Source organism: Ictidomys tridecemlineatus, chromosome 4, assembly GCF_052094955.1.
Source record: "Ictidomys tridecemlineatus isolate mIctTri1 chromosome 4, mIctTri1.hap1, whole genome shotgun sequence".
Classification (NCBI taxonomy): domain Eukaryota; kingdom Metazoa; phylum Chordata; class Mammalia; order Rodentia; family Sciuridae; genus Ictidomys; species Ictidomys tridecemlineatus.
The window spans coordinates 61,925,048-61,950,853 of record NC_135480.1 but is presented as its reverse complement, the minus strand read 5'-3'; the positions used below and the strand labels follow the sequence as shown (position 1 = coordinate 61,950,853).

At 38.3% G+C, this 25,806-nt stretch overlaps 1 protein-coding gene across 5 annotated transcripts in view; it reads left to right on the top strand.

The window, feature by feature from the left end:
• Positions 1 to 25,806, top strand: part of Fam168a (family with sequence similarity 168 member A) — a 183,484-nt gene that overhangs the window by 88,644 nt on the left and 69,034 nt on the right. For all 5 annotated transcript variants that reach the window (XM_078046659.1, XM_040284926.2, XM_040284927.2 and 2 more), the window contains exon 2: positions 25,640 to 25,727. In XM_078046659.1, the coding sequence (XP_077902785.1) occupies positions 25,658 to 25,727 (70 nt within the window). In that variant the 5' untranslated portion in view covers positions 25,640 to 25,657. The remainder of the gene's footprint in view (positions 1 to 25,639; positions 25,728 to 25,806) is intronic.

The following is a 25,806-nucleotide window of genomic DNA, read 5'->3' as shown; positions in this document are numbered from 1 at the left end:
AGTTTCTCCACATCCTCACCAATATTTGTTATTTTCTGATATTTTTGATATTGGCCTAAAGGATGAAAGGTGTAATTGTTAGTGTAGTTTTTTTTTTTTTTTCTTTTTTGGTACCAGGGATCAAACTCAGCGGCCCTTGACCACTGAGCCACATCCCCAGTCCTATTTTGTATTTTATTTAGAGAAAGGGTCTCACTGAGTTGTTTAGCATTTTGTTTTTGCTTAGGCTGGCTTTGAACTCAAGATCCTCCTGCCTTAGCCTCCTGAGCTGCTGAAATTAAAGGTGTATGCCACTTCCTGGCTGTTAGTGTAGTTTTGATTTTCATTTCTCTAGTTATCAGTGATATTGAACATCTTCATGTGCTCTTCATTATCCATTTATATACCTTCTTTTAAGAAATATCTGTTCAAATCCTTTATTCCTTTTAAAATTGAGGAATTTAAATTTTAAATTTATATGTAAAATTATGTTTTAATGACTGGGGATATGGCTCAATCGGTAGAGTGCTTGCCTCGCATGCACAAGCCCCTGGGTTCAATCCCCAGCATCATTTAAAAAAAGAAAAAAAAATGTTTTAAATGAGTTCCCAGTGGTTCTGATGGAGAGTGATGGTGATTGGGCTGCAGCAGTGATGGAGAATGAGGAGAGTTGGATCACTCAAGCTGCATTACTTGCACTGGGATCTTTTTTGGCATTATACACGCTCCAGTCTGATTTTTGTTTGTTTGTTTTTATTATATATATACCATCAAGTCTCAAATAAGAGAGGTACTTCCCTGGGAAATCTTCACTGAGTCCTGAAATTACCCTCTCTATCATCTCCTAAGCCCTCAGCTTCTTCTAATAAAGTCTCTTTCTTTTGCACCCAGAGTGCTTTCTCATTGTTCCTGTTGCTGAGCAAATGAATCTACCTCTCCATTGCTCCCAAACTCCCATTTCCCCTCAGTTTTTTTTTTAGCTTCATCAGAATGAAATCCTTACTGGTCCATTGCCCTAGCCTGCAGTCCATAGTGTTCTGGGGCCTTTGCATCAAATAGAGATTGTTCTGCCAGGTTTTTCTGAGCCCTTCTGTCCTGAGACAAAGGACTTGGCCCTGGTATTCTGCAAGTCAGCTGTTTGGAATGCAGCAGTTCCTGATTCAGAGTCTTAGACCTCCCACTTCAAGGGCCCAGTAGTCTTATAACTAGCCTGTAGGCAGTGGAAATCTCTTGTACTTTGGGTAGAAAGAGCAGCTTCACTACCACTCTTCTGGCTGAGAGTCTGGAGGCCTGAGGCCCATTTCTGGCTCTATCATTGACTTGCTCTATGACTTTGAGAGAGTCACTTGGTCTCTTTTCTCATTGCAAAACAAAAGGCTTGAATTAAATGATCTTTGAGTTTCTATCAAGTTCTAAGTTGATCAAACTGTGTACTTACACTGTGCTTGGCTTTATTAACCAGTGGAAAACTCCACAGGTTTATAAGATATCTGCTGCTTTCAGAACTCTCTGCGTAGGAGGGAAGCAGTTGCATAAACAAATAAGTTGTCTTTTTGTATGTATGTGGGGGGTGATCGGGAATTGAACTTAGGGGCACTCACCTACTGAGCCATATCCCCAGCCCAATTTTGTATCTTATTTAGAGACAGGGTCTCATTGCATTACTTAGCGCCTCAACATTGTTGCTAAGGCTGGCTTGAATTCGAGATCCTCCTGTCTCAGCCTCCTGAGCTGCTGAGATTACAGGCATGCACCACCTCCCCTCTCTAAGTCTTCTAACTTGAAGTGGGTTTAGCATGGAGCTATCACTCAGTATGTTTGGAACAGAAGACAGGGGTTAGTTCTAGCTGGAAAGCTTCGCAGAGCTTCACGTAGGAAGTAGCATGGGAATCTTTGGACCTGTCTTCTCCTCTGTTCTGTTGTTTTTCCTCTCCCATTTCATAGGAATCGCAAGCCTAGTTCTGTCTCAAACTCTGCCACAGTTTTCATGGTAAATCATGTTCTTCCTTAAAAACAAACAAACAAAAAGGAAAGCAAAGCAACATTATGTAACACACTCTGGGTGCATAGACCCTCTAACTGATAGAATAGGAATTTGAACTCAAGTTCCCCAAAACAGCAGAAACCCTAGAAACCAAAAAAACACTGATGCAGTCTCTCATAGTGATCCTTTTCTCTCCTGTATGAAATCCTGTGATAGCTGTACAGATGCACAGGTTACTTATAAAATTCATTTGGCTCTTATTGTTTTGCCTTTTTAATATTATTTTAAAATGTGAGTTGAAGGCATATGTCTGATTTTGTCTGCCATCAGGATTTTAAGCTCTGAGTGGGTAGGTCTCATTTCTGCTACTTAAGCCTCTTTAGTGTATCTTATTCTTCCAAGTGATTTACAAAAGGAATATACAGAGCAGAGTGTCATTAGACACGAGCTGATTTTAAACCAAGTTTGTGGCTCTACTATGAATGCCACATCTGCTTATTTTTTCAGGATGTGCTCTTTATGTTAAGTGAATAATTTATATTGTGTGACAATCTTTTGTCAATCTTGATCCTCTTTCTTGCTTCAGCCATCTTCTTGGCTCCTCAAAATATAGTGAACATTATTACATGTTATAAGGAATGCTGAGCTTGCAGTATGAGGAGTAAAGTCTGGGCAAAGGGCTTCTCTTCTTTTAGGCTTTTTCACTTATAAAGTAGAGGCTGATCCCAGACCTGATTTCCCTTTGAGTTGTTAGACTATGGAAATACTCTGGAAACTCAAGAAGTTATGTTTATTTGTTAGATTTTTAGTGTTTTCAATTTAACAAACATTCCCAAAGTACCTGTGGGTATATGCTTAGAGGACTTGAAGGAAGAATCAGACATGGTCTTTGCCTTCAAAGGACTTTACAGGGCTGGGAATGTGGCTCAAGTGGTAATGCGCTCGCCTGGCATGCGTGGGGCGCTGGGTTCGATCCTCAGCACCGCATATAAATAGAAAAAGATGTTGTATCCACCGAAAACTGAAAAATAAATATTAAAAAATTCTCTCTCTAAAAAAAAAAAAAGGACTTTACATACTAAATGGTCTGGCAGGTATGAATACAGAGGGACAGAAAAGTGAAGAAAGTGGGTGGGTGGGGAAAAGAATTGGGAAAAATATTTGAATGTTGAAGTGGTGAACTTATGAAGTTCAGTTCTACGCTTTACTTATCAGATGAAGATGGGGAAATGGTAGTGTTCAACTAGTGATTATGACTTTTGTATAATATGTTATATATAACAATAGGGGTCAGAACAGGGAACTTGAGTTCAAATTCCTGTTCTAGCAGTTAGAGGGTCTATGCGCCCAGAGTGTGTTACATAATGTTGCTGAAAGCTCGCATTTGTCATGAATGAAATAGAATAAATACCTCAAATAATTGTTGAGTTCAATTTAATAAAAATTTATGGGAATGTTCTCTGTGATAGCTGGATTTTGAGCTTGCAGAAGTGAAAGGACAGTGTCTCAGGAATTCTCAGACCAGGGGAAAGACAATTTTACCAAGCAAGAATGTAAAATAGAAGCCATGAAAGCACATCCCTTGATTATGAGAACTGTATAAACATGTAGACCAAACATGAAATCTGCTTTCTACTGGAATGGTAACTTTCCATCATATCATCTTTCTGTTTGTGATCCTCACCTCTCCGTGGGCCATTTTCTCATCTTCCATTAGTCCCTAGCCTTCTTTTCTGCTGAAGCGCGCACACATGTGTGTGCCCGTGTGCACGCATGTGCACATTTTGTCAACAGCCGGTCTCTGAAGGCCCAGGATTATTATGAAGAATAAGTATAATAGTATAAATGAGACCAACTGGGATTAACATCTGACAAATAATAGGTAGTGACTAATGGAAACTTTCATTGTCCATGATTTGCGTGTCATCTGAACCATAGAATAGAGGGATGTCTCAAATTTTATTTGCCATATTCTGGGTACTGTTCTAACATGAGAGGCAAACAGTGAACAGAGTAGATGGGAAATTCCTATCACAGTGGAACTTATATTTTATTGGGGAAGACACAATTAACAGGGTAAAAATTAAAATATTAAGTAGCATAGTTAAGTGGGAAAGAATAACTATAAATCAAAGAAGAGAGAAGGGTTGGAAGTGAAAGACTGAATTGTCAAGATAGGGACCCAAAGAAAGCCTTACTGGAAGGTGATTTTTAATTAAGACTGGTGGTAAGTGAGAGTGAACTGAAAGAAGAATTTTCAAGGCAGAGGAAACAAGTGCCAGAGCCCGAGGCCAAGCCTGGTATGGTTCAAGAAGGACACATGCAAAAACAGGGAGACTAGCTAGGTATACACACGCCAGTAATCCCAGCAGTTTGGGAGGCAGAGGCAGAAGGATCATAAGATCAAGGCCAGCCTCAGCAATTTAGTGAGACCCTGTGTCAAAATAAAAAGTAGAAAGGGTTGGAGATGTAACGCAGTAGTAAAGTGCCTCTGGGTTCATTCCTGGTACTAAACAAAAAACAAAAACAGACCAATTAGAAGGCAATAGCATTAAATCCTGTGCCAATTGATAGTAACTTAGATTAAAATGGTAGAAGTGGAAGTAGTAAAAATTTATTGAAAACTGGATATAATTTATTTATTTATTTATTTATTATTGTTGGTCGTTCAAAACATTACATAGTTCTTGATATATCATATTTCACAGTTTGATTCAAGTGGGTTATGAACTCCCATTTTTACCCCGTATACAGATTGCTGTATCACATCAGTTACACTTCCATTGATTTACATATTGCCATTCTAGTGTCTGATGTATTCTGCTGTCTATCCTATTCTCTACTATCCCCCCTCCCCTCCCCTCCCCTCTTCTCTCTCTACCCCCTCTACTGTAAATCATTTCTTCCACTTGTATTATTCTTCTCTTACCCCTCATTTCCTCTTATATGTAATTTTGTATAACCCTGAGGATCACCTTCCATTTCCATGCAATTACCCTTCTCTCTCCCTTTCCCTCCCACCTCTCATCCCTGTTTAATGTTAATCTTCTTCTCAAGCTCTTCGTCCCTACCCTGTCCTTAGTTACTCCCCTTATATCAAAGAAGTCATTTGGCATTTGTTTTTTAAGGATTGGCTAGCTTCACTTAGCATAATCTGCTCTAATGCCATCCATTTCCCTCCAAATTCTATGATTTTGTCATTTTTTAATGCAGAGTAATACTCCATTATGTATAAATGCCACATTTTTTTTTTATCCATTCTTCTATTGAAGGGCATCTAGGTTGGTTCCACAATCTTGCTATCGTGAATTGTGCTGCTATGAACATCGATGTAGCAGTGTCCCTGTAGCATGCTCTTATTAGGTCTTTAGGGAATAGACCGAGAAGGGGAATAGCTGGGTCAAATGGTGGTTCCATTCCCAGCTTTCCAAGAAATCTCCATACTGCTTTCCAAATTGGCTGCACCAATTTGCAGTCCCACCAACAATGAACAAGTGTACCCTTTTCCCCACAACCTTTCCAGCACTTGTTGTTGTTGGACTTCATGATGGCTGCCAATCTTACTGGAGTGAGATGGTATCTTAGGTGGTTTTGATTTGCACTTCTCTGACTGCTAGCGATGGTGAGCATTTTGAAAACTGGATATAATTTAGAGGTAGAAGTAGAATTGAGAAAAATTTGTTGATGGACTGGACATGATGAATGAGGATAAAAGAAGTCACATATAACAGCAGACTTTTGACCAGTGCAGTTGAAATCACAGAGTTGCAATCCATTGAACTGGGGAAGACTTTAGGAGAAACAGATTTCAGAAGGCTGGGAGGTAGTAAATATTAAAATATAGTGGTATTTAGTCATGGAATTAGATGCGGTGACCTTGAAAATGTATGGAGGTAGATAAAAGGCTCAAACTTGAATCTGGATCATGGCAAAATTTAGAAATTGAAAAGTTGCTGTCAGAACCAAAGGGAGAAAAAACAAAACAAACATGCCAAAACCCAGGTGAGTGTAGTGTCTGGAAGCCAAGCAAAGAAAGTATTTAAAAGAGCAAGAAAGCTGGGAGCGGTGGCACACATCTGTAATCCCAGTGACTCAGGAGGCTAAGGCAGGAGGATTACAAGTTTGAGGCCAGCAACAGCAATTTAGCAAGTCTCTAATAAGTAATTTAGTGAGACCCTGTTTCAAAATATAAATAATAAATAAGTAGGACTGGGGATGTGATTCAGTGGTTAAATCCCCAGTACCTAAACACACACACACACACACACACATACACACACACACACTACAAAGAGTAGGGAAAAACATTTTTTAAAGGAGAGAGCAGGCTGTGATGTATCTTAGTGGTAAAGAATATGCATGAGGTCCTGGGTTTGTTCCCTAGCACTGGAGAAAAATAAAGAGGAGATAAAAGGATTATGAGGGTCAAGTGCTGCTGATATGTCAAGGAAGATGAGGGCTAAAAATTGATTACAAGTTTTTGCATGGTGGAGGTCACTGGTGACTTTGATAAGGACAGTAGTGGTGGGATGGTGAGAATGAAAATCTGGACAGAGTGTGACCAAAAGAATGGGAGACTGAGACAGGAGGATCACAAGTTCAAAGCCAGCCCTAGCAAAAGTGAGGCACTAAGCAACTCAGTGAGACCCTGTCTCTAAATAAAATGTGAAATAGTGCTGGGGATGTGGCTCAGTGGGTGAGTGCCCCTGAGTTCAATCCCCTGTACCTGTCCCCCACCAAATGGGAGAAGAGATGAAAGAAAACAAATAAAACTAGCTCTTTGAAGGAACTTTGCTCTGAAGGGAAAGAAACAAAGTTATAGCTGGCATGTTAGATGGAATCAAGAAAGCATTTTTTAGTTTATCTTAGGTATGTAATTTTTTTTTTAACCCCAGGGGTGTTTAACTTCTGAGCCATATCCCTAGGCCTTTTTTTGTATTTTATTTAGAGACAGAGTCTCGCTGAGTTACTTAGTTTCTCACTGTTACTGAGGTTGGCTTTGAACTCACAATCCTCCTGCCTCAGCCTCCTAAGTCGCTGGGATTATAGATGTTTGCCACCCCACCTGCACCCAGTTTATGTATATGCTTTTAGATGAGACAAGTAACATGTTAATATGAATAATCCTGCAAAGAAGAGAATTCCTGATAATGCTTAAATAATAGGGGAAGTGACTTGAGTAGTATCCTTCAATTGGTGAAGAAATTGAATCTAATATATCACTGGAGGACTGAACATGGATTGTTCATCTGTAGTAATAGGGGAGAGGTTAGAGTTTGTGAATGCAAGTGCAGTTTGGTAGGTAAATCTGGAGAAGCTTGAGAAAGTTCTCATGAAAAGCAAAAATACTAGTCGAGAAGGAAATTAAGAGCAGACGAAGCATGCAATATTCTAGGAAAATGAATGGACCAGGAAAATATAGAATGATTGTCAGGTAGCATTTAAAGCCACATGAAAATGATGATCATGAGTTAAAAACTTAACTTTAGTAAGCATAAGTGGTATGTTTTCTTCCTTCCAACATTTGTACCAATGTGAGCAGTGAATAGATGGTGAATTGGATTTAATAAGATTGGATTTCATCAAACTAGTGTTAATACAAGTGGTAAAGGGTCAAAGGAATGTTTATAAAAAATTGACTAAGGAGTTTAAAGTAGTTACAGTTCTGAGGGATATGAGAATCTGAGGAGAATGGTGGGTAATGAAATGCAGGTAGAATTAGTAGAGTTGAACGTCCAGATAGGTTGAAGGATTGTTAGAGTTGAAATGCTATAGTGAGCAAACTAAAGATAGAAGATGGTTACAGAATGAGATATTTGATATTAACATTATAGAAAGTGGGCTGGGAAAGTAGCTCAGTGGTAAAGCGCTTGCCTGGTATTTTAGTCAGCTTTTTTAGCTGCTGCCACCAAAAGACCTGACAAGAACAGTTTTAGAGGAGGAAAAGTTGACTTGACACTCACAGTTTCAGAGGTCCCAGTTCATACATGGCTGGCTTCATTGCTGTGGGCCTGAGGTGAGACAGAATACCATAGCAGAATGGTGTGGCAGAGGAAAGCAGCTCATCACAGGATATCAGGAAGCAGAAAGAGAGCCTCCCACCATATGGACAAAACATATATCCCAAAGGCACATCCCTATTAATACACCTCCTCCAGTCACACCCTTCCTGCCTACAGTTAAAATCCAGTTAATCCTTATTGGGATTAATGCACTGAATAGGTCAAGGCCCTCATAATCCAATCCTTTTACCTCTAAACTTTTTTTTTTTTCATTTTCTCACATATAAGCTTTTGGGGGCCACTCATATCTAAACCATAACATCTGGCATGCATAAGCCCCTGGGTTCAGCCACAGTACTTTCTCCCCCCAAAAGAAAAATACTCTAGAAGGTTACAGTTATTAGTCAAGGACAAGGTCATAACCATGGAAGTGAGAGGCTGAGGTAGTGTAGAAGTCAAGATCAAAGGAAGAGAACAAGTCAAGCAACTGAGAAGGCAGTTATAAAAGCTTATTCTAAACATTAATCTTATTTATTCAAACCTTGATACCATGTTCTCTTTTTTATTGGATCATTTGACTTTCTAATGAATATAGTTAGAACTTATTTTGAGAGTACTAAGATGCTCCATCTAAATTATCTATTTAGAAATACTTGTTCTAGATTAAATATCAGTTTGGAAATCTCAGTGGCACTGAAGGGGTTTTATCTGGCAATGTTTTATAACCATTATTTATGTAGTTATTGACATTATTATGAATTAATGACAAGAATGATTAGCATGACAGTGAACCCGGAGCCATAATCTTTAAGGTATTAGTAGAGAGTAACGGAGAGTAGTAAAGAGCTAGGCATGTGTGATGGCACGCCTGTAATCCCAGCTACTTGGGAGGTTGAGACGGGAAGATCAAAAGAAAAAGGGATGTAAATTATTGCTAGAGTGTTTACCTAGCATGAACAAAGCTCTGTGTTTTATTCCTAATTGCAGATAGGGGCAGGGGTAAGAGTAATAAAGGCCTATAAGGAGGAATGATGCTGAATTTAAATTCAAAGCTAGATGTTTGCATGGAGAAGGAAATGGAAGCAACTGTAAGTTTCAAGGTTCAGTGATAGATGGGGAGTAGAGACAAAACCAGCTCCCATTTGAAAGGACTCCAAAGGAAAACATTGTCATGAGAGATAGCCAGATTTCACTTAAGGGCAAGAAGGTGAAGGGAACATTCACAGAAGAGGTCGAAGTTACAGAGGATTTTGCTAATCTTGAATTATAGAGAGTGTGGTGGAAAAGATCAGGAGGAGATGAGAGAGAGAGATGAGGGTCAGAACATGCAGTGTACAGGGACACATGGGATTCAGATTTGGGAGGTGAGGTTTGGGGAGAGGTGGGAAAGCAAACAATAAATGATATCTCTGAGAATGAGGAAGTATTTTCTGATTATAGTAAGATCATTCACACTTTTATTCACATTGGTCTTGCTGGTTAAAGTATAATTCTTGGCCCATCAGTGTGGATAATAAGAATTTGTTAGCAATGTTAAAAAATACACTACTTTGGAATAGGAAATGGTTGTAGATGTATTATAAGTAATAATCAGATGTGTATTCTCCTGCAAGAAAATTTTATTGATATCAAAGCAAATGAATATGGGCTGGGATTGTGGCTCAGTGGTAGAACACTTGCTTAGCATGTGTGAGCCACTGGGTTCAATTCTCAGCACCGCATATAAATAAATGAATAAAATAAAGGTCCATCAACAGCTAAAAATATATATGAAAAAATTTTAAAAGAAGCAAATGAATAGCTTATTCTAAACATTAATCTATTTATCCAAACATTGATAACACATTGTCTTTTTTTATTGAGGGTCATTTTACTTCCTAATGTATATGTTAGAATTTATTTTGAGAGCAGCAAGATGCTCCATCTAAATTATCTATTTAGAAATATTTGTTCCATATTACAAATCAATTTGGAAATCTCAGTGGTATTGGAGGGGGAAAAATCCTACAGTGAGCTTTTGATTGTCTTGAAAAGCTAATAAATGATGGTCTGTCTTACAATTTATGATCATCTTTATCTGAGACGGGAAGTCTGTAGTGTTTTGTAATGAAAAAACCAGTGTTTTTCTGCTATGACATAGATAAACCTTGAAGATATTATGTGAAGTATCATTCACACAAGCAAAAATATTATGTGATTCTTACATAAGATTCCTAGAAACTTATTAAATTCATAGGGACAGAAAGTAGAAGGGTGGTTGTCAGGATCTGGGTGGGGAGGGGCAATGGAGAGTTCTTGTTTAATGGATACGAAGAGTCACACTGGGAAGATGAGAAGCTGTGGAGATGGATAGCAGTGATGGTTACACAGCAATGTGAATATATTTAATGCACTATATTAACTGTATACTTTAAAATGATTAAAGTAGTAAATTTATGCTTATGTATATTTTACTGCTAAAAAGGCAAGACAAACAAAAAATAATAAATTTCATTGTTTTGAGTATCCAGTGCCTACAAAACTGTCTAAACTTTGGTCAGCTTTACTTGCATTATATCAGAAACTATGAGCCCCTTTCCCTAACACTTGCATTTATGTAATAGATAAGAATAAGCAACTGGCAGGTCAGGGACAGAGATAAGTATATAGACCAACATGGTCTAGTTCCTGAAGTTCCTTGGACATAAATACAGAGGCTAAAAACTTGAAGCAGGTAGGCTTTGAAGAATAGAGCCTTTGATTGTTCTGAAGCAATATAGTTTCTTCAGCAAAGACCTCCTATATTAGAGCCCAGAAGCAGAAGAGTTGAAAGCTTCACTGCTAATTTGCACGTGGGGCTAGCTTGACTCTAAAACTTCAGCAGAACATACAGTCAAAGTAAGGAGTTTCATTACACCATCTTCGGTTTGACTGAGTAAAATCTCTATGCCTCTCATTTTTTCCCAAAGAGAAAAATTATGCATAATAAGCTGGGCACTGTGGCATATGCCTGTAATCCTGGCTACTTAGGTGGCCAAGGCAGGAGGATTCCAAGTTTGATGCCTGCCTGGGCAATAGAGACCCATTCCCCCCCCCCACATCTTCATGCATGTATTTTGTACGATGAGGGTCTCCTTCCACCTTCCATGCAATTCATCTTCTCCCTCCCTTTCCCTCCCATCCCTCTTCCCTATCTAGGGGTAATCTCTTCCCATGCTCTTCCTCCCTACCCCATTTTGAGTCATCCCCCTTATATCAGAGAAGACATTTGGCCTTTGTTTTTTTGGGGGGGATTGCCTAACTTCACTTAGCATAATCTGCTGTAATGCCATCCATTTCCCTACACATGCCACAATCTTATTATTTTTTAGTGCTGAGTGATATTTCATTGTGTATAAATGCCACATTTTTTTTTAAAAGCACTCTACCACTGAATCACAAACCCAGCCCTTTGTTATGTTTTGATTTGCTAAAAAGTTATTTTTTTAAAAGTGATTTTAATGGGTTAAATGCTCTGGTAGTTGAAACCTGACCTTTTGCTAAGCTTTTCAGGCATGCCGAAAAGCTGGTTGTTGGGCTTTTGCATGTGGAAGCCTTTCAGATATTGAGATTCTTAACAGATTCCTTTAAGTCAGATTTCTCATTTCATCTTTAAATTGAAACCTTTTCTGAAATGAAATGTTATGTACAGAATTGTAAAATGCAAAACTCTAATGTGCACTTCTGATTACATTGGGCAGACAGGATGAAGAAACAGATACTATCATAAGAAACTGGGCTCCTGGACTGGGGCTGTGGCTCAGTGGTAGAGTGCTCTCCTTGGGCTGGGGATGTGGCTCAAGTGGTAGTGCGCTCGCCTGGCATGCCTTCGGCCCGGGTTCGATCCTCAGCACCACATACAGACAAAGATGCTGTGTCCGCCAAATACTGAAAAATAAATATTAAAAAAAAAAATAGAGTGCTCGCCTAGCACATGTGAGGCACTGGATTCGATCCTCAGCACCACAATCAATCAATCAATCAATCAAAGGTATTTTGTCTATCTGCAACTAATAAAAAATATTTAAAAAGAAAAACTGGGCTTCTGTGTGGGATCTGGATTGTCTCCTGGATAAGAAAAGGACATGGGCAGTGAAGCACTGGGCAGGGACAACTGGTGAAATCCAACACAATCCAAAGTTGAATTACTGGTATGAAGCCCATGCTAACTACTACTACTGCTGCTTCTTCTTTTTCTCCTTCTTCTTCTCCTTCTCCTTCTCCTCCTTCTCCTTCTTCTCCTCCTTCTCCTCCTTTTCCTCCTCCTCCTCCTTCTTCTTCTTCTCTAGAGATTGAACCCAAGGGCGCTTAACCTCTGAACCATATCCTCAGTCCTCTTAAAAATTTTATGTAGAGATAGGATCTCCCAGAGTTCTTAGTTCTGCTTTGAACTGGTAATCCTCCTGCCTCAGCCTCTCAAGCCACTGGGATTACAGGCATATGCCTCTGTGCCTGGCCTGCTTTCTTAAATTCATTTGGAGGAGGATTACGAGTTCTTATACTGTTAGAAAAAAATGTTAATTTCTATAATGAAATTAAGCTCTTGGATTCCAATAAATGCTTTCTTCACTTATTCATCTTTCATTAATTCTTTCATTAATCTAGTTAAAAAGTTTTTATAGAAGTTTTCTACTTTTGTACCAGGCCCTTTCTTTAGTAATTTAGTACTAAATAAAACAGATACAGCCCCTTTACCTCTTTGTGTTTAAAATGAAGCAGGAAAAAAAGAATCAGGCAAATTACAACCTCAATGAGTATTTAAAACAGAAAAGTTTAGCGATCTCTGGGATCATGAAATGACCTGTAGCCATTCTATATCTGGCGTTTTGATGTCCTTTGTAAAACTTGAGTGGACACTATTGAGAAATGGAGATAGGAATGATAATATTCTTTTCCCCTGTGCTTTAGCTTTCCAGAACTGCTTGATGTTCTCTGAATGTCTCTCTCTGTGCTGGTATAATCTCACAAATGGCTTTTCCTTCTTTTCTTTCTGTAGAATTCGTGTCATCCTTCACAACATATCTTTTTTTGAAACCTATAGTTTCTCCCCTATTAAATATGTTTTGGTTTAGCCACGTATAACAGAAATCTAAAATAATAATGGATTAAAAGCATAGAGTTTTATTTCTCATGTAAAAAAAAGTAAGAGGTCTGTAGTCCAGAGCTAAAATGGTTGTTCCATGAACTTATCAAAGCTGCTTCTGCCATTCTGGGTTTAAGGTTTCCATTCTTTAGATTACATGGAAAAGAAGACCACTGAGCTCTAATCATCAGGTTTAATTCTAGATGGTGGGGAATAGTCAAGGGAAATGGAAGGGCAGGGAGGAAGAATATCTTTTCCCAAGCTAGCACAATTCCTTTTATGCAGCCTTCCCAGAAGTTCTGCCTGGAATTTCATTTACGCCTCACAGAACAGAACTTATCAGATAGCTACCCCTAACTAACTTGGAGGCTGAGAAATAGAATCCTTTAACTGAGCATATTGCTGTCAAGTGACAGCACAGCATTTCACTGTCTCTTCATTTTAGTTGTTCTTTCTTTATATTCTAACAGTATAATAACTGTACTAGATTGCTAGTTTCCATGGCTATCGGAAATTTTGTCTCATCGACCTCTGAATCTATAACACATTACACAAGACCCAACACAAGAACATTAGTTCATGTATATATAAAATGAAAGTGTTGGGGCTGGGGGTGTCACTAAAACTACTTCTTGAATCAATAACTTGTATTTTTATCAGCTTATTGTGGTATAATTTGTAGATAATAAAATCCACCCATTTTGAGTTTATAATGCAATGTTTTTAGCAAATTTAGAGTTGTGCTGTCATCAAAATCTAAGCCATTCTAGGTCCAAAGAAATCTCTTTGATTCTATCTGTTGTCAATCTCCATTTTTAGTTCTAGACAACCAAAAATCTATTGTCTATCTCTGTAGACTTGCCTTTTTTGAACATTTCATATAAATAGAATGATAAAATACATTTTTTTTTTGCTTTGGCTCTTTTCCTTTGGCACAATATTTTCAGAGTTAATCCATATTGTGACATGGATTAGTAGTTTATCCCTTTTTATTTGCTGTTATTGTTGATCCTTAAAATTTTTAAGTTTATTCTTCTGGTGGTTACTTTGGGTATTAAAATATGCATCTTAACTTATTACTTATAGTATTATAATATTTCAGATACAGAACTAATGTCAATAAAATATAGAAAATTTGCTCTCATGTAGCTCCATTCCCATGCTCCTTTGTTTTAAACTCTTATGTTTATATTATATCCTTACATATCCTAAAGCTAACAATACAATTTTATACTTAAACAGTTAAGAAAAAAATACTATTATATATCCTATCTATCTGGTTACTTTTACTGGTGCTCTTTAGTTTTTGTATGAATTTGAATTACTATTATCACTTCCTTTCAGTGTTAGTATTTCTTTACTGTTTTTTTTTGAAACACAGGTTGCTAGCAGTAAATTCTCTCAATTGTTACTTGTCTGGAAATGTATTTATGTTGCCTTCAATTTCAAAAGGTAGGTTTAAGATTCTTTGCCAGGTCTAAGAGTCTTGGTTGACAGGTTTTTCTTTCAGCATATTGAATACATCATCCCCATTCCCCCCTGCCTTCTGGCCTCTATTATTTCTAATAAGAAGTCATCTGTTAATCTTATTAGTGTTGCCTTTTATCTGGGAAGTTGTTTTCTCTTTCCATTTTTGGAAAGTTCCCATTGATTTTCAGTGGTTTTACTGTATATTTTGCCATATATAGGTAGGATCTTTTTGTGTGTATACTGCTTGGAGTTCATTGTGTTTGTTGGATGGGTAGTTGCAGTAGCCTTTTTTTTTTTTTTTTAGTTATACCTGGATATAATGTCTTCACTTTGTTCATTTTTATGTGGTGCTGAGGATCGAACCCAGTGCTTCACATGTGCAAGGCAAGCACTCTGTCACTGAGCCACGACCCCAGCCCAGCCTTTAAAAAAAAAAAACTAGGAGGCAGCCTTCTTATAAGAAAAAAGATTTTATTTAACTCACCATTTTGCAGGCATGGTACAGGTTCTTGTAACACCCTCCCCCCACCCCCAGTTGCAGCCCCTCATGACAAATTTCAGTGGTAGTAGCATATGTGAAAGCAGGAGATCACATCATTAGACATGAAGCCAGAAAGGATGGGATCCCATAATCCCTTACAAGGTCAAGTCTCTAGTGGCCTAAGGACTTCCCACTAGGCTCCACTTAAAGGTTCCAGTTCATTTCCTGGTACCACCACCCTGAGTACCAAGTCTCCAACGCATGAACATTTTGGTTGTTATTGTTAAGTCAAATTTGGGAAGTTTGGGGACATTATATCTTAAAAGATTTTTTTCTTTCTACTTCTCTCCTCCTTTTGAGACTCTTATTACTTGTATGTTTTTGGGGTTTTTTTTATATCCTGTAGATCTCTGAGACTCTTTTATTTTTCTTCATCAGTTCTTTTGTTTTTCATATTGCATAATCTATATTGCTCTGCCTTCAAGTCTAGTAATTCTGCCAACTCAGATTTGCTGTTGAGCCCCTCTTTAATGTTTCATTTCAAAAAACCATTTCGGTTTGGTTCTTTTTGCTTTTGTAAATTTTGTTTATTGATATTGTGTGTTCGATGAGTCAAATTATCATTTCATTTTAATTATTTAAAGTATGACTTTCTTTAGTTCTCTTAACATTTATAAATGCTGCTTTGAAGGTTTTATCTCCTGATATCAATATTTTGATTGTATAATATTTGGATCTAACATTGCCTGCCTTTATTTCTTTATTTCCTGCCTTTATTCCAAATAGGCCATGCTTTGCATTTTTCATGATTTTTGTTGTTGAAAGGCATATGTTTAAAACACTATATTGTTGCAACTCTTGATTCAGATCTCTCACCACTGAGGGGGTATTGTTGCTAGGGTTTTTGTTTAGTGACTTTGAGTCTTTTGTAAATCGGTCATTTTTTTCACTGTGTGACTACTGGTGTCTCTGGTCATATTTCTTAAATTTTTGAGGGGGCAGGGGATACCAAGGATTGAACTCAGAGGCATTCAACCACTGAGCTACATCCCCAGCCCTTTTTGTATTTATTTAGAGACAGGGTCTCACTGAGTTGCTTAGCACTTCACTGTTGCTGAGGCTTGGCTTTGAACTCACGATCCTCCTGCCTCAACCTCCTGAGCTGCTGGGATTACAGGTGTGCACCTCTGTATCTGGCATATTTCTTAATATTTTTATTTTAATTTTCAAATTTGACTTTCTAAAGACCACTCCTGGGCATTGATTAGTGGCCAGCCAATCATTGGTCAGGGGTTGTGCTTAAATCCTAGGCTTGGAAGACTTTTATTTTACGCTTTGCTGATGGATCTGTATGTGGTTTGGGGAAATGCATTCAATTTATGACTCTGCTCTGGCTTTTAGTTTTGGCGAGTTCAAGGCCTTTTTATGTTCACTTAAGGTCAGTAGTTAGGATTCTCTCAAGTGTTTCCTAAATAACTGTTATGCCTTTTGGACCACTAGGGATCCCATGAAAGATTATCAACACTCACTATACTGGTTTTTTTCCCTAGAATCTTTTTAAATTTTTTGGTTTATCTCGGGTTTATGGCTTGTACCAACTAGTATTATGGCCTCAGAGTAGCTAAAGTAGTGGCCTTCCTGGATTATTTGCTATTGTTCTCCAAATTGTCTCACTGTTGTATTTGAACAATGACTCTGGGCCTGGCATTTTCCATGCTCAGCTTCAAATTAAATTGTCCTACTCTGGTAGCAGTAGTTCTCTTGACCTAGTCTGTCCCCTCCCGCACCATCCCAGAGAATTAACCCCAGGGAGCTGGGGGCCTTGGAAATAAGGATAGCTCCAGGCTAAAATGTCATACACTTTCACCAGTATTAATTTGGTTCAGTGGTTTTTCTCACTTTAATGTATGCATTTAATTTTCAGAGAACTGCCTGGTATGGTGGTACATGCCTGTAGTCCCAACTACTTTGGAGGCTAAGGCAGGAATATTGCTTGAGCCCAGGAGTTTTGAGGCCAGCCTGGGCAGCATAATGAGACCCCATCTTTTTTTTTTTTTTTTTTAAGTTGTAATTGAACACAATATCTTTATTTATTTATTTTTATGTGGTGGTGCTGAGGACTGAACCCAGAGCCCTGCAAGAGCTAGGCAAGCACTCTACCGCTGAGCCACAACCCCAGCCCCTGAGACCACATCTTAAAAACAAAAACAAAACATTTCAGGGGTTGGGAGAATAGCTTGGTAGTAAAGTGTTTGTCTAACATGCTTTATGCCCTGGGTTTAGTTTCCAACACCTCAAAATAAATAAATAAAAGAAGAACTGCCCCTAGTAAAACCCCAGAAGCCTGAAAAGGCTGTAGTATTTTTTTCTCTCCTCTTTTCTTCTTTTGTGCGGTATTGGGAGATCCAACCCATGGCCCACACATGCTAGACAAGTGCTCTACCACTGAACTACATCCTTAGCCCTTTATATTTTATTTTATTTTGAGACAGGACTTCACTAAGTTATTGCCATCTAGACCTTATGTCTTCTCTCATCAGCCTCCCAAGTCATTGGTATTACAGATGTGTGCCACTATACCCAGCTTGAAATGATTGGTTTTGATCATTTTGTCCCATTGTAGTTTTGCTTTTTGGGGAGAGAGTTTGCTGAACACTTTGGCTATTTCAGAATTTTCATCCCCTGTAGTATTATTATTATTACTACTACTTTTTAATTTTCTTTCTTTTTTTGTTACTGGGAATTGAACTCAGGTTGCTTTACCACAGAGCTATAACCTCAGTCCTGTTTATTTTTTATTTTGAGACAGGGTCTTGCTAGGTTGCTTAGGCTGGCCTTGAATTTATCCTCCTGCCTTAGCCTCCTGAGTCTCTGGGATTACAGATGTGTGCCAGTGTGCACGGTTTTGCTGCTGTTTTGAAAGAAATAGCCCACAGTTGTTTTGAGGGCAGCAGCAAGCCTCTTGTAGAAAGAACAGTGGGCAGAAAATCTTAGGGTGCAAACCAGCTTCATCAGCACCTCTATTTTATTTCACATACATCATATTACTTCTGGGTTCACCTTGACTTGTTCAGCCCAAGATGAATCTCTTTGAGAAGTAGGTCATGGAGAGACCATGGAGCAAAGTAGTTGACTAGAGCATGCCAAAAAGTGCCAAGTGCCTTAAAGCTTTTTTAAAGTTGTCTTTGGAGAAGAATGAAAAATGGCTCATTATTCATTCAACTATTATGTACTGGTGATATAAGACAAAAGAAGCAGCACCCTTATTTTCATAGGATTTACTCTAATGAAGGAAAGAATAAGCAAATAAGAAAAATAAAATTAGGTAATAGTTGTTGCTTTGAATGTTTTTCCCCTTCAAAACTCATTGAAATTTAATTGCCAGTGTAACAACATTGGGAAGTGAGGCCTTTAAGAAGTGATTAGGCTGTTGGGTGGGGTGGCACATGCCTGTAATCACAGTTGCTGTGGAGACTGAGGCAGGAGGATGACAAGTTCCAGGCCAGCCTCAAGAAATTATCAAAATTCTGTCTCAAAATAAAAAGGTCTAGGGATATAGATCCATGGTAAAGCACCTCTGGGTTCAATCCCACGTACTACAAAAAATTTAAAAAGTAAATAAATAAAAGAAGTGATTAGACCATGAGAGCTCTGCTCTCGTGGGTGGGTTTAATGCCTTTAAAAAAGGGCTTTCAGTAGGTTCTCTTTCTTGTCCTTCTGCCTTCCACCATGGGATGATTTATCATTAAGGCTCTTTCTAGACGCCAGACCCTTGAGCTTGGGTTTCCCAGCTTCTAGAATTGCAAGAAATAAGTTTCTGTTCAATATAAATTACCCAGTCTCAAGTATTTTGTTATAGTAACACAAAATGGGCTAAGACAGGTGTCAATAGGAAAAGTAAAGCAGGATGAGAGGATAGAGAATAACATCATATGGAGGAGCTATTTTACAAAGGTTGGTTAAAGAAGGCATTTCTGATTGCCAAGGTGATATTTGAACAGAGACCTAAAGGAAATGAGGGAACATTCCATTTGCATATCCAGGAAGAAGGGCATTTAGATGTGGCAAAGAGCAAGTATGAAGACTTTGAAGCACCAATAAGTGTGGGGTGTTCAGAGAAGAGCAAGGAGGTCATTGGCATTGGAATAGTGGAAATAAGGGTATAGTTGTCGGAATTGCAACTAGAGAGGTAGTTGTACAAGGCCAGATCATATAAGGTCTTACAGACTCTTATAAGGACTTTAGATTTTTTTTCTGAATAAAATGAGAAGCTGGCATAAGTAAAGTAGACTTTATGGTGGTTCAACCCTAGGGAATAGGGACAGCTTCATACTTGACTCTGGAAAGATAGGTGGGCAGGACTTGCATGGTGGGTACCCCTAAGTTTGTCTTACTGTAAAACTGAAATCAGATCGATGGGTAGTGTAAGGCAGCTAAGATTCTAGTCAGCTGGCAGGAACAGAGAGAGAGGCAAGGCTTTTTTCTCTTGTAACTGCCCATGTATGCCCAGCAGGGACCCAGCAGGTGGTGGTACTAGAATGGATATGAACTGCCTCCATGGTGGGATTTATCAGGGTCCAAACAGAGCACCAGGACCCCTGAGGTGTAGGGGGGTTGAAAACCTGTTATTCCAAAGGAAAATTCAGTGCAAGGCTGGGAGACAGAGGAGCCTGGGAGAGTTACCTAGCCTAGTGGAAGTAGCATAGACATTGTAGTCAGTTTGAAACTGACCTTTTCTCGCTTCTTATTTGAGACCTTGGGCAAAGAGACTTCTCACTTCCTATTGGCTTAAGTTTACTTATCTGTCATATAGTAAAAATAAAACCTATTTTGGAAGATCTTTGTGACCTAATAAGACTTATAAGAACTTACTAAGACTCTAGCACAGTACCTGTCACATGATAGACAATAAATGGTAGCTGCTGGTAGTAAAGTAATATTTAAAGTGGTACTAATGATTAATCCTTTCAGAGTGTTGTGTATCAATCATTGTTCTAAGCAGAACTTTTGAGTAACTACAATTTAAGTCCAAATCTAAATTTTTATTCTTCACCCAAACCTGCTCACCTCATAGTTTTCATCCCAGTTAAATGGGATTTTTATCATTCCAGTTCCTTAAATCACTACTAGTCATCCTTTGTCTTCTTTCCAGACCCTATATTCAATTCATCAGCAATTTCTGTCAGCTTAATCATCAAAATATGACTTTCCACCACCACCATCACTACCACCAACCATTCAACCACTACCATCTTACTTTCTTTTTTTTTTTTAAATTTTTAATAGTAGTTGGACAAAATACCTTTATTTTATTTATTTATTTTTATGTGGTGCTGAGGATTGAACCCAGGGCCTAGCACATGTTAGCAAGCACTGTATCACTGAGCCACAACCCCAGCCCCCCATCTTTCATCTGTACTATTTCAGTAGCCTCCTAATTTATTACCCTACTTCTCTTGCCTTTTTGCCATCTGATCTTAGCACCACAGAGTAAGTGTCTTAAAATGAAGTCAAATCATGTCATTCTTTTGCTCAAAGCAGTGCAGTATCTTTCAATTTGTATTAGTGTTCTTCAGAGAGACAGAACCAATGGGATACCTATTATAGATTCATGAGATGGAATTTATTAGAGGAATTGGCTCACACAACTATGATAGCTAAGGAGTACATGACAGGCAGTCTGCAAACTGAAGACCTTGGGATGCTGGTAGTGTAGCTCAATTCAAGTCTAAAGTCCTCAGAACCGAGAAAGCTAATGGTGTAACTCTCAGTCCAAGGCCAAAAGCCTGTGAACCTGGAGAGCTGATGGTGTAAGTCCTCGAGTCCAAATGCCCATGAGCTGAGAGTTCTGATGTTCAAGGCAGTAAGAAAAGGCCTATCCTCAAGCCCACATAAATACAGTTATCTCACACTAGACAAAGGCATCATAAACATACATTGGAGAAAAGAAATACATACATTGGTGCTGGGAAAACTGCAAATGCATATGAAGCGAAATGAATCAGACCCCTATCTTTCACCAAGCACAAAACCTAACTCCAAGTGGATCAAGAATCTAGGCATTATACCAGAGACCCTGCACCTACAAAAAGAAAAAATAAGCCCAACTCTCCATAATGTCGGCTTAGGAACTGACTTCCTCAAGAAGACTCCTAATGTGCAAGAAGTAAAATCAAGAATCAATAAATGGGAAAAGCTTCTTTACAGGAAAGGAAAGAATCAAGAACATGAAGAGAGAGTCTACAGAATGGGAGAAAATCTTTGCCACCTCAAATACAGCATTGATCTCCAGGATATATAAAGAACTCAAAAACTCAACACCAAAAACCAAATAACCCAATCAATAAATGGGCAAAAGAACTGAACAGGCACTTCACAGAAGAAGAAATACAATAGATCAACAAATATATGAAAAAATGTTCAACATTTTGTAGCAAATAGAGAAATGCAAATCAAAAGTACTCTAAGATTTCATCTCACTCCAGTCAGAATGGCTGTTACTAAGAATACAAGCAACAATAGGGTACACTCATACCCTGTTGCTGGTGGGACTGCAAATTGGTACAACACTATGGAAAGCAGTATGGAGATTCCTCAAAAAATTTGGACCATTTGACCCAGTTATCCCATTCCTAATGTTATACTCAAAGGACGTAAAATCAGCATGCTGCAGGGACACAGCCACATCAATGTTTATAGCTGCTCAGTACACAGTAGCTAAGCTATGTAACCAACCTAGGTACTCTTCAACAGATGAATGGATAAAGAAAGTGTGATATGTATACACAGTGGAATATTACTCAACCATAAAGAAGAATGAAATTATGGCATTTGCTGGTAAATGGATGGAACTGGAGACTATCATGCTAAGTGAAATAAGCCAATCCCTCCCAAACCAAAGACTGAATGTTCTGTCTGATATGCAGATGCTAACACATAATGGGGGTGGAGGAAGAATAGAAGTTCATTCAGTTAGACAAAGGGGAATGAATGAGAGGAGGGATGAGAATAGGAAAGACAGTAGAATGAATTGGACATAACTTTCCTATGTACATGTATGAATACATGACCAGTGTAACTTCATATCATGTTCAATTCCAAGAATGGGAAATTATATTCCATGTATGTATAATATGTCAAAATATACTCTATTGTCATGTGTATTGAACAAATAAAAATTTTTAAAAAGGGGAAGGTCTATCCCAGCTCTTGGAGCAGAGACCAATTCACCTTCTGTATTTATTCTGTCCTAGGAGGCCAATGAGAGTGGTGCCTGCCCTCTCTGAGGGCAAATCTTCCCCACCTCATCTGCTAAAACTCAAATGCTAATCTTCTCTGAGAGCAACCTTACAGACAAACCCCAAATAATTATTTACCAAGTATTTCTTAATTCAGCCATTTAATATGCTAAAATTTACTGTTAGGGGGCGGGTTGTGGCTTAGTAGTTGAGCACTTACCTCTAATGCAACAATAACAACAACAACAAAAAACCCATTATAACCTAGCCTACAAAGTATTTCTCAAACATATTTTCACTTCAGGGCATTTTTGCCTGGCGCATGCTGGGCAAATGTGCTTTACCACTGAGCTACTCTGCCAGGGAGTTTTTATTTGCTATTTCCTCTGTTTGGACAGTTTCTTGTTAAAGTATAACATGGCTCTTTTGATTTATTCGGGTCTTTGCTCAGATGTTACTCTGACATTTTGACTAATCACCATATTTAAAATAGAAACTCTTGTCCTAGCATTCCTAGACTCACTCTAAGTTGATTTCTTTATAGCATTTATTGCCATCTAATATACTGGTATTTCAGTTTTTAGAAAATTCTGTCTCCTCTTCCCCAGTTAGAATATAAGTAGAGATTTTTGTTGTTCTTGTTCACTGCTATTTAGTTTCTTTATGTATGGAAATTGCATTTGGGAAAGAGTGCTCCTTAAACTGTTTGGACATCAAAATCTTTTTTGGAACTTAAATACTTACTTAGATTCTATCATAAAATACTGACTTTAATTTGGAAACTGGGAATCCTGTCTGCCCTTAGGCAGCTTCCCAGAAGTGGCTGTCATAAGCTTATTTCAAATTTTTAACCCCTGACAGATCTCTTTTCTGTCAGTCATTACTTGGGATTGGAATTGATGCTGGTATGAAATACTGCCCCAGGCATGGTCTCTTCCTGTGCCAGTTGCTGTCATTTTGAAACAATAGGAGACCAGTTCCTTTGATTATGAAAAACAATTTTGTATTTTCTCCAATCAGCAATACAGAGTGCTTTCTCAATAAGAGGGTGCCCTGATGTTTATAGGCTCAGTTTTGCTGTCCAGCACTTGTCTTAGTCTTTTTTGTGCTGCTGTAAAGGCATTCTGTAGCCTGGGTAATTTATAGTAGATTTATTGGGGCAGTTTGGGGAAGCTAGGAAGTTCAGTATCAGTGTTCTGGGATCTGGCAAGTGCCCTCTTACTGTGTCACCATGTGGCAGAAGAGAAGAAGGGTAAAAAGAAGGTAAAAGAGAGCAAGAGGGAGCCAAACTCATTCTTTTTTTTAATATTCATTTTTTAGTTGTAGTTGGACACATACCTTTATTTATTTATTTTTATGTGGTGCTGAGGATCGAACCCAGGGCCTCACACGTGCTGGGCGAGCATTCTACCACTGAGCCACAACCCCAGCCCCAAAACTCATTCTCTTATAAGGAACTCTTTCCCATGATAACAGCTTTAATTTATTCATTCATGAGAGCAGATCCCTCATGGCCTAATAACCTCTTAAAGGTCCCACACCTTAATACTGTCACAATGACCAGTAAGTTTCCACAAGCTTTTTGTGGATCCATTCACCATAGCAGCACCTTAATAGTCTCCCTCATGCTGGCTTACTATGCAGAGAACTGGATAAATAGAAGGGAGACACCCAAGACAGGAAAAGTATATAAGCAGTCCTCTGTGTTGTCATCCTTACATTTGCACCATTGTCATACCATCCTTGTTTACTCTGCATGTCACTTTATAGTTTGTGACATAATATCTGTGATCTCTTGTAATTTTCAACTCTGGTTGTGAAATATTTTTTCCTAAGTTGAGCTAAAATATACATATCTTCTTTAACTTTCATCTTCAAGTTGTTGTGGTTTTAGTTTATAGACAGATGGTAGTTTATCTAGGCTGTGACCCTGAGATGGTTTGCCAAGGCTGCATATTGTGTAGGCTTCGGGAAGTTTTGGCCTCTGAAATCGACTGGCAGCATTATCCCTTTTGCCTGTCTGATGGCCCTAACTTCCTCTCCTTGGGAATCTATCCTTTCTCTACCTCTCATTTCAGATTCCTGGACAGACTGATTAGTCTCAGAACAATTGTCATCAGGTCAGCTGTTCACTGCCTGCTTTCAACATTCAACTTATTTCCTATTCTGAGGTGTTAGAAAAGTTAATGACCTAAAAAATTGCCCATCTATCATATGAACCTAGTTAGGAGAGAATATTTTTATTTTTATGAAGTGTAAATAATATATTTAGGGCTAGGGCTATAGCTCAGTTGGTAGAGTGCTTGTCTAGCATGTGTGAGGCACTGGGTTTGATCCTCAGCACCACATAAAAATGAAATAAAGGTATTGTGTTCATCTACTATAAAAACATTTTTTAAAAATAATATATTTGTAGACACATTTTCAAATATGTGTCAGCCTGTGTGTAAGAAATGGCTACCTAAACAAGGTTGAAACAAATTGGCTGGTTAATAGAACTTAATGACAGATTTTCCATTAATCAGAATAGGAGAATGTACTTCATTAAGATAATTAACAGAACACTTGTGCAAGTGACAGTTCCTGCACACAAATTTCTAAGTTTATTTTTTTCTCTTGAATGAATATGTAAAGAAATTCTGGCTGTTTCCTTGTGTACATTAAAATGTTCAATGGGGGGCTGGGGTTGTGGCTCAATGGTAGAGTACTTGCCTCGAATGGGTGAGGCACTTGGTTCTATCCTCAGCACCATATACAAATAAATAAATAAATATATTGTGTTCATCTATAACTAAAAAATATATTTTTTTAAATGTTCAATGGCAGTGAACCTCTCTTCACCTTTTTTTCTTTAAAGCTGCGTAACTGGTATCTTGTCCTCTGCAGGTACAGGGATAGGTAAGACACTTGCTGCTCTTCTTTCCAGCAGGCTGATGTGTTCATCATCAGGCACGGGACTCCCTTAGTGAACCACAGAAGTATATAATTTTCCAGCATATAATTTTGAGCTAGTATCATTAGAATTAGAAAGCACCTCAGAGATCCTAAACTAATTCATTTTATATCAGGATATTAAAATGTAGAGAGAGAGAGTGACCTGGCCAGTGCCACACTAATGACTAATGACAGAGCTCTCAGTAGGATAATTAACACTGAACTGAGAACCTGAGTTGACATTAAACAAGTTGTATCACTGCTCTGCTTCTCAATATCTTCATCTGTAAAATGGGAAAAGTATTTTGTATAGTATGTTGTTTAGTTCTTTTTATTACTAAACTATGATTCTTCCCTTGGAGCATAAATTGGAGATTTTAGAAGAAAAACTTATGTTCAAGGAAAATGAGCAATTAATAATTAATTCTGTTTTCTTTGTTTTCTCTGTAGGATCCTCAGTCTTCCACAATGAACCCTGTTTACAGCCCCGTGCAGCCTGGGGCTCCTTATGGCAACCCTAAGAACATGGCCTACACGGGTGAGTGGTGTGAGAAAGGCTCTTGTGAGAAATAGGGGTTGATGTCATTGCAAAATAACTTTCTGAGTGACTTGGTGTG